This window comes from Papio anubis, chromosome 16 (genome assembly GCF_008728515.1).
Source record: "Papio anubis isolate 15944 chromosome 16, Panubis1.0, whole genome shotgun sequence".
NCBI lineage: Eukaryota > Metazoa > Chordata > Mammalia > Primates > Cercopithecidae > Papio > Papio anubis.
This window is the reverse complement of record NC_044991.1, coordinates 38,037,418-38,047,231: the sequence shown is the minus strand read 5'-3', so window position 1 is coordinate 38,047,231 and position 9,814 is coordinate 38,037,418. Positions and strand designations below refer to the sequence as shown.

The 9,814-nt window shown below is 51.1% G+C and overlaps 1 protein-coding gene across 1 annotated transcript; it reads left to right on the top strand.

Moving 5' to 3' along the window:
• The first annotated feature begins 412 nt into the window (after window positions 1–412).
• INSM1 (INSM transcriptional repressor 1) lies at window positions 413–3,170 on the top strand. The gene is given in 6 exon segments (XM_031656523.1): window positions 413–771; window positions 773–886; window positions 889–943; window positions 946–972; window positions 975–1,145; window positions 1,148–3,170. Coding segments are annotated over 6 exon segments (1,509 nt in total). The 5' UTR covers window positions 413–510; the 3' UTR covers window positions 2,029–3,170.
• The last annotated feature ends 6,644 nt before the right edge of the window (window positions 3,171–9,814 follow it).

Here is a 9,814-nt window from a genome sequence, read left to right as displayed (position 1 = left end):
TCCGCGCCCCCCGTAGGAGAGACACAAAGCCCAGGCACGTGCGCCTCCCCATAGAGAAGCAGCAGACCGTGAAGGGAGGCGGGGCCGGGCGTGTGCCTGGGCCGGGCGGGGCGGCGGCGCCGGGCGGGGCGGCCGAGGGGCGCGCGCGGGGGCCCCGCGCCCTCAGGTACATCTGCCGCACCTACCGGGCGACCCCCGAGTCCCGGCCCCCTTTTGGCCGCCCCATCGCCCTCCCACCCTGCCAGGCCGAGGAGCTGCGGGCGCGCTGATTGGCTCCGGGGGAAGCGGGAGGCGAGAACAATGGCCCCCTCCCCCCGTTAAAAGGGAGCGGCTGCCGGGCCCGGGGACAGGGACGCGCGTGCAGGGCGCAGAGCTGGGCCGAGTCGCCGCCGGCGTCACGCGAGTCCCGCAGCCGCCGCGCCCGGGCAATGGGCCGGGGGCACTGAGGGCCGCCGGGGCCGAGCGCAGAGGGCAGACCGAGCCACTGCCGTGCCCTCGGGCCGCGCCAACATGCCCCGCGGCTTCCTGGTGAAGCGCAGTAAGAAGTCCACGCCCGTGTCCTACCGGGTCCACTTGGCGGCAGGTTGGCGGTGACCGCCCGATATGCTGCTCTCGCCTGGCTGCGGGGACGCCGCTGCTCGAAGGCCAGCGCCGAGCCAGACGCCAGACACTGCAGCCGCCGCCGCCAGGTATATACATGCAGCGCTCGCCACTCCGCTCGCCTGCGCGCCTGGGCCACGCCACCACCCGCCAGGCCCACGCGGGCCGCTATCACTTCGGCAACCCGAGGCCGCGCACCGCGCCGCTCTGGCCCGCGGCCCGTGCAGGCCTGAGCACGAGCTGCGCTGAACGCAGCTTCAACCTGGGCTCGCCGGTCTCGGCCGGAATCCTTCCCCACCTTCCACTCGCGCGCTGCTCGGAGGGGGCGCCGGCGGCAGCGCAACCAGACGGGCGGCAGCGGCACCTGCGGCGGCGCTGTCGCCGCGCAGCCGAGCTCAAGATGGGCACCGCGTTCTCGGCTGGCGAAGACGACCCGCGGCCCAGCCCCGGTCTACTGCCCGCGCGCCCTGCGGCCCAGGGAAAGCGGCCCCCGCCCCCCGCCGCCGCCGCCGCCGCCGCCGAGCCGCCCGCCAAGGTGATCAAGGCCAGGCAGCCAAGCCCAAGGCCATCCGCAAGCTGCACTTCGAGGACGAGGTGACCACGTCGCCCGTGCTGGGGCTCAAGATCAAGGAGGGCCCGGTGGAGGCGCCGCGCGGCCGCGCGGGGGGCGCGGCGCGGCCGCTGGGCGAGTTCATCTGCCAGCTGTGCAAGGAGGAGTACGCCGACCCGTTCGCGCTGGCGCAGCACAAGTGCTCGCGCATCGTGCGTGTGGAGTACCGCTGCCCCGAGTGCGCCAAGGTCTTCAGCTGCCCGGCCAACCTGGCCTCGCACCGCCGCTGGCACAAACCGCGGCCCGCGCCCTCCGCTGCCGCCCGCGCGCCGGAGCCGGAAGCCGCAGCCAGGGCTGAGGCGCGGGAGGCACCCGGCGGCGGCAGCGACCGGGATACGCCGAGCCCCGGCGGCGTATCCGAGTCGGGCTCCGAGGACGGGCTCTACGAGTGCCATCACTGCGCCAAGAAGTTCCGCCGCCAGGCCTACCTACGCAAGCACCTGCTGGCGCACCACCAGGCGCTGCAGGCCAAGGGCGCGCCGCCAGCGCCCCCGGCCGAGGACCTACTGGCCTTGTACCCCGGGCCCGACGAGAAGGCGCCCCAGGAGGCGGCCGGCGACGGCGAGGCAGCCGGCGTGCTGGGCCTGAGTGCGTCTGCCGAGTGCCACCTGTGCCCAGTGTGCGGGGAGTCGTTCCCCAGCAAGGGCGCCCAGGAGCGCCACCTGCGCCTGCTGCACGCCGCCCAGGTGTTCCCCTGCAAGTACTGCCCGGCCACCTTCTACAGCTCGCCCGGCCTTACGCGGCACATCAACAAGTGCCACCCATCCGAAAACAGACAGGTGATCCTCCTGCAGGTGCCCGTGCGCCCGGCCTGCTAGAGCGCGCCCTCCACCCCGGCCCCCCGAACTGTGCCTTCGCTTGGAGACCCACAAAGAGAGTGCGCCCTGCACGCCCCAACCCCAGTCCGCGCTGTGGGAGCCTCGCCCCCGCCCCCACTGAGTGAACGTGTCGTCTCCGCTTCTCTCGGTCAGGCGTGACGGTAACCCCATCCTCTCGTTTTGACTCCTTTTGGAACCCCCACTTTTATGTTGTGTCCCCCCACCTCCCCCATGGCGCAACAGGAGTCAGTCTCTGTACAAGGGAGAAAAGCTGTACGCGTTTGTCTAGTGGTTGGAAGCCTCCCCTTGGCGGGGAGAAGCTGTTTTTCTTGCTAGTATTCGCTGTGTTCATGGTCTAGAAATGCGGTCTACTCGCCTCGCCTACCAATCTCTGCTCTCTATGTATGTAGCGTACGGGTTGTTTTGGGTGAATCTTGAGGAATAAATGCCTTTATATTTCACAGGCTGTAAATTGAACTTCCCACACGATTAGCTTTATTATGGCTTGTGAACTGCTGGAGTCTGGCTTTACCTTTTTGTATGTGAACAAATCAAATTGCTTAAAAAAGAGTTTTCTTTAGTATAGCCACAAATGCCTTGAACTGTTGTCTGGGATTGTTTTGGGGGGGGGGGGAGGGAGGGAGTGTTCCGAAGATGCTGTAGTAACTGCCTCAGTGTTTCACGTAAGACTTTTTGGTTTGATCATCTTTGTTGAGGTAGGACTATCAGTTCCCTCGAAATGTATATGTTGATTTATGAGTAATTGTTATTTATTCTTTATTTATTTATATTAATTATGAAGATTATGATATTATTTGATTGCAGATTTTTTTGGTGCGCTGCCCCCTCCCCACCCTGCCACTCTTGACATTCCACTGTGCGTTTTAGAAGAGAGCCTTTTTCTAAAGGGATCTGCTTAAAGTTTTAACTTTTATACCTATCTGAGTGAATGACAGACAACCTACCATTTATTCTGCTTCGAGGGTCCCCAGGGCCCTTACAACTGACAGCTCTTACTTTTAAATGCAATCTCTTTTCTACATACATTATTTTCTTAATTGTTAGCTATTTATAGAAAGCTTCAATAGAATTGTTTCAACTGTATAACTATTTACTATTCAAATAAAATATTTTCAAAGTCACAGTGTGGTGGCCTGATTTCTGCATCACATGCTTTCAGGATGAATTTAACATAGAGCTTCTGATGGTCTCTTAAAAGCTAACTTTATTTTTTTTTATCAGGAAAGAGGGAACCACCACCATCACCAGGGTGGTGGGTTTTCAGAGCTGAACCTCAGCTGCGGGACTCTGCCCTTCTGGCAGCCTGAGGGTGTAGCCTTGGTAGCGGGTGGCTGAAGCAAGCCTAGTTGGGGTCCTTAATAATGTGCCAGGAGGCGGTTTAGAATGAAGGCCCTGGGCATCTTTTCAGAGAAATCTAGATCAGTGTCCCTAGGAAGCTGTTCTTTTCACTCCACTTTCATTGAGCAAGTCCTTCATTTCCTGAAAATTTGGGGGTCAGGGTGATAGTAATTCCTCAGATAAATAAAGCCGGGAGTTTTTGTTCCTGAGTCAAATACAAGAAAGGAGAAATGACTTTACCGTTAGATTTGCAAAGCACGGGCAGCAACCCGATTCACATTTGGATGCCATGGGAAGTTAAGCAACTGGGGGAAAGGGTTTAGAAATAATTTTCCAATCAGGTGAGCGGTCTGTTTGGGGGGAAAATGGAACACCATCTGTTTGGGGTATTAAATTTAATAACAGGTAATTACAATGTTTTCCGTTATGTGTCACTCAGCAATTTGAAGAACAATTCTGACTCTCAACAGCGAGTATTTTGGGTTGTTTTCCTCTGTCTTGGAAACAGTTGATGAAGGAGCTGTGCTAAATCTCACAATTGTGCATGTGTGCGTTCCCTTCCTTTTGTGTGTTTTTGCTGGTTGTTTTTTTTTTTTTTTTCCTGAGGCCCGCTAAATCTAACATTTGCCTGCCAAAGAGATTTTAGAAAATGCACAGTAAAAGGATTTGCATCTCCAAAGAGGAGCTGGAGTGAGGCTGGGAAGGGCAGTCCATGAGGAACTTGGAAGGACAAACTGAGGAAAGAGATGATTTTCAGATTGGGAGCCTCAAGTTTTCTGTGGGACGGGGTTTAGCCAAAGGCTCAGCCAGCAGGACTGTGGAATATTCCTCCCTTTGTGAGGCTCTGGAAACAGCCTTCGAATAACAATGAAGGAGAAACCTCTACAGGTAAGTTGCCTCCAGGACAAATTGCATGTAGCTTTTTATCACTGATGACAACATATTTTACCAGTTTGGAAAATAACAAAAAGCTCAGGGCTGGTACAATAGGAAAGCACAGGGACAGAGCAGCATTTATAACATCCTGAAAACTTTGACTGAAACAAAGAAAAACTCAAATGTGTGGGCTGATAGCTGCTGCTTCTCCCCTTCTGCAACAGTAATACGGGAGCATGGGAGCACTGAAAATATTCTGAGTTACACCAAACGTTAAAAGATGTCCCAAACTGAGGGTCAGAGTATGCACGTTCTCTGGCAATAAAAAGTTTCCTTAAAAACTGGAAGATTAGCTGCATATGGCAAGTCCAGACTCGTCTGCAGGCATGGTAGCTTGTAACTACGTTGGGCTCACTGTGGTTCTCGTCCGTAATCACAAAACATGAATTCATCTAAGATCCACCCTTATGAGGGTAAATATAATTTGGTTGTTCACAAACATGTCCCTTCATCCCCAGTGGAAATTTATTTCAATGGACCAAATATACCTTTTCTAAAATGGAACCCAAAGTATCTATGTGAGATAGTAAATGAAACTATAGTAAATGGAGTTGAAGGCAATGAAACAGTGTAGAAATACACAAACTTGGTCAATTTCTATCATAGTAACACAATATAAGTTAACAAAATATGGGAGGGAATCAGGCTCTCTCCCCTTTTTCTTGCCTCCCTGAATAATATGTTCACAAAGTTCCTATTCAAGAACATCACGTTGAAACTCACACACTTTTTAACAAATCTGTGAAGGAGGCTGTGGGCATTCCGTGTGCTCTGGGGCTGCTGCAAGCTGGGAAGGCCATCCATGGAAACTGCCCGAGAATCCCATACCATCCCACAGCAGGGATTTGGTGAGAGGCCCAGGGGGTCAGGAAAAGTAGCAAGGTTAAGGAGGGAGGAGCTAAAAGAGGGAAGAAATAAAGGAAGAGATTTGATTTTCGCCAGTGCCTTCACCCTTCTCTACTTCCATACAAATGTGGTATAATAAAAAGCAGAAGGCTGTTCGGCATTCCTTTGGTTCCACAATGAGCCTGTGGCTAGAACAGCTGCACGCCACGCTAGTTGAGCCCTTTCTTCAGAGTTACTAATGTCCTCTGGAGGCAGTTCCCTGGTTGCCTGCTTTGCCTTTTCCCTGGAGGCCTGGAAACGCTGGGGTTCTTGCCGCCCTCAGAGCAGGAACGCTGTACTGGCAAGAGTCTAACTTGGGTGACTCACTCGGAGGCCTGTGCTTGGAGGCACGCCTTCCTTCTGTGTAGCACCATGGACTAAGTCATCACACCTTTCAGCTGATCCTGGGCCTGTCGCTGTATTTGATCTGGGAGTACCCAGATCTTGCAGAACAGAAATGAAGCCAGGAGGCTGGCTGGACTCCAGCTGCACAAGGGCACCTGTGGGCATGTTGGGGTCCTGCAGAGACCTGGGTGTGCAACATCGGCCAGGGCAACACTAGCCACGGGTGGATGCGCCTGGCATGTCCATGCCCGGATGCTGCCGAGGGGGGTGTGACATTTCTCATCGGCTTCCCTTTGCTCTGTGAGTGGCTGTCTCCTCCCCTAGTTGGGCTGAACTCCACAGCCATCCACAGAGTCTTCAAAACAAAGCAGAAGCGTCTCCTAACCACCCTGAGTGACCTGATAACACTACAGGAATTCTTCATGTATCAACTGTGTTGCAAAAGAGAAAGGGGCCTCGTATAAGGTTGGGCTTTCTGAGGTTGAGTCACTTGGCTTCCTGAAGGCCTCAGTCTCCTCATCTGTAAACCAGAGATAATACTCCTGGCAGATGCCCTGAGGGTCTCTGGAGCCTTTGTGGGACATTTGGGGAAGGCTCCTGAGCCCAGGAGATGAAGGGCAGTGAGGAGCCCAGAGGGACCCGCATTTTTCACTTAGACAAGGGCACTCCTCTTGGCCAGGCATTTTCCATGGCATGGAGGATTCATTCCAAACTCACTGGCCTGTGGCAGGGTTACTTTGAGTGAAACTTGCTTTTTGAGAACGGACATTCAGGTCTTGTAGAGAAATTTTCTGGCAAATAGACCCAAGGCTAAGTCTATGGAATCATGTATGGGATAAAAATGAGTCCCCCAGTTAGCTTCTGACAGAGCTAGAATTAGTTACGGTTCTTTGATGGCCAGACTAAAGGAACCTGTAATGCTCTGGTAGTTAAAGTTACAAGCGATGGAATTTAGAGATCGAAGAGGAAACTGAGTTGTAGAGAGAAACCCACAGGTGGCAAAACACACCAGTATGAGAACTAACTGAATAGCAACATGCAGGGATCTCGATTCCATCTGATCGTCAAGGAGGTACCAAAGCGGGGAACGCAAAGTGCTGACCTAAAGACACTTGGTTTCTCATCTTCAATGATGGGAACATCTCATGGGTCTTTTGGCAACACAACCACAAAGTAATAGCCCCTAAATCCCACCCAGGTGAGACAGAGAGCAGCTAACGTCATCTTCAAGTTCCATCCCGCCATATCTATTGGAGAAACATCGTTTCTCTACTGCCCGCCTGCAACATTAAATGGCCAATAGTCATAGGGAAAGTCTGGTGTATTCATGACTCCTGGGTTCTAATATGGCAATTGTCACTAGCAGGCACATCAGCAACACAAAGACAAGTTCAGCAGTGGGAGGTGGCTCTATAACTTAAGGAGACCTGGTCACAAGTCCCACAAGAGCCCCGTGACCCTAGAATAAAGAACTCTTCACAAACATGCAGAGCCGGAAGACCATCCTCTGATGGGCTGCAGCCTAGAGTTCCTCGTGTCCCCTCGCACCTTTATCGGCTAAGGTTTCCAAGTGAGGCCAGGTATGTTGACTCCTCACGAAGAAGAGACCAGAGATGGATGGCACCTACTTGCCCAATGATCTCGATGACTTTTTTTTTTTTTTCCTGGAGAGAACTGGGGAACTACAGCCTCCTTGTGACACTGCTAAGGAAACAGATCAATACTTTTCAACATCCCCTCACCTTTTGCAAATAACCAGCTACAGGTTTTGGTGTCATCAGAGCAACTTCCCAGGCAAGAGGATTTTCTGAAGGTGACTGAGTCCTGCTCCTTTGGACACATGCCTCATGAGGACCTGCAGTAGGTAATTGACACAGGCCATATAGGGTTTTGAAAGCCACAGAGCCTCATGAGAAGTGTCATCCCAGCAAGGGATGTGCAGTGGACCTTTGGGGTGAAGGGAATTGATTTCTCACAGCTGAATGAGATAATCAACCTGGCTTACACATTTACCAATCACAACTACTTTTTGGTCATTATTAAGGCTTGATATGCTTCTCAGAATCACAGAGCACCTTTGAGCAGACGATATGAAGTCAGTTAACACGTTTTCACTAACCCAAACACACCCCATTGTATCCTAAGCCCCGACCGTCATCATTTGTACCCCGCATACTTGGACTGTGGGCTTGCTGTGTTGCATCTGGAAAGTGGAATGTTCAGGACCTGCAGTGTATATGCTGAGCAGATGGGTTCTGGGGTGATCACCTTCATGTTTGTCTTGTTTGAAGATTTCTACCCTGTGTGGTCTTCCTGGTGGCATTTCCACACAAAGCATCAGCACTAATGTTTTTTCTCTAGTTCCTCGCATAAGCCCACAGCATGGAGACAAACCCATCCTTAGAACATTCAACATTCACCACCTTGAAATGAAACTTACAGAGTGTTTACTGCCAGCAGGACACATTCAAAGGCATGATTACTGACAGCCTGTTTCCAGCATGCCATGTGTACGCCCTGCTTCTATGAGAAGCTTGTTGACACAGTTTGCATCTACTTTCCCAGGGCCGCCTCCCCTTCATCAGAACCCAGGCGTTCCCTGCTCCTTCCCTGTGGTTTGAACCAGCAGACCAAGCGTTGTGCGGTGGGGAGACGATCATGCTGGCAACGTCAACCTGAATTCATTATTCTTCTCTTTCACTCATCAAAGAAGGGCTTTTTATTTGAATGCAACATCTGCTTCGTCTCTGTTGTGCAGGACCAGGGCCCTGATGCAATACCCCCTTTCTCAAACACCACAGCCAGGTGACAGTCACACCTGACGGTGACAGGATGAAGAGAGGGAGCCAAGAGGCTATTATGTGTCAAATCTGATAGGACACAGAGGAGGCATTAGAGCATGGTAGGGTGGGTTTTAGAGGAGGGCGCTTTCCGCAGGAGGAAAAAACATCAGGCTACAATTTCCTCCCAGCACAAAGAACAGAAAAGGATGGGGAAGTTAGGCAGAAATGCATGTGTCCGACGTTGCCATTTAAAAGCTTGTAACATCAGTTGATGGCAGTTCTTTTCTATTGCTATTTATCTACTACAGTATGTAAAATGAGCTTTTACTATTTTATAAGTACAGCTACAAAGAGGTTGTTATTAGGAGATGGGCAGAAACCAATAGGAAGAGTGTGCATGAAAATGATCAGGTTGAGACTGTCCGGGACAAATGGGGCTGAACCAATCATATCTGGGAGCCCAAATTGGAACAGAATCATGTTAGATTTCATCAAATATTTTATACCATAAAGGAACACATTCTGTTTTCCTCACGTCTTGGAACAGATCTTTATTGTGTCTTTTGAAATATTATATGTTTTGTTCTGTTAATCACAGAGAAAACCATGTTTTCCCCTCAGTATCTTCAAAATTTGGTAATTCAGACTAAAAAGGACGAAAAACAATTAAGTGCGTATTATATCTACCTTAACTTATTTGTAGCAGTAAATGTGACCTTACATTCTAAGATTATATTGGGATTCCAGAATTACTGCCATCATTGCAGTATTTCACAATCTCTATTATTATTAATACGGAAAAGGCTAGACCAGGGGTTGGTAAACTAAGGCCTACTGGCTCAATCCAGCCTGCTTTTGTAAATAAAGTTTTATTGGCATATAGCCATGCTCACTCACATACTCAGCCTCTATGGCTGTTTTCATGCTACAACAGCAGAGTTTAGTAGTTATGAGAGGGGCCACATGGCCCTCAAGGTCTAAAATATTTACTATTCGCCCTTTATAGAAAAAATTTGCTGACAATAATATCATGCAATAGACAATAAAATGGTGCAGTAATTCCTCCTCTTGATTAGATAGAAATTTGGTCCTTATGAAAACTGCTTTGCTCAGTTGTGTGTTGAGTGTCATAAACTCACTCAGCATTCATAAGTCTTGAAAATTGCAAAATTTACTATCACTATTTTTACAGATGTCACTGCCTAAGGTACCATGTTTTTTGTTTCTTGGATTTTTTTTTTTTTTTTGAGACAGTCTCACTGGGTCGCCCAGGTTGGAGCGTAGTGACGCGATCTTGGCTCACTGCAACCTTCGCCTCCCTGGCTCAAGAGACCCTCCCACCTCAGTCTCCTGAGTAGCTGGGACTACAGGCGTGTGCCACTATATCCAGCTAATTTTTGTGTGTGTGTGTGTGTTTTAATTAGAAATGGGGTTTCACTATGTTGGCCAGGCTGGTCTTGAATTCCTGGCCTCAAGTG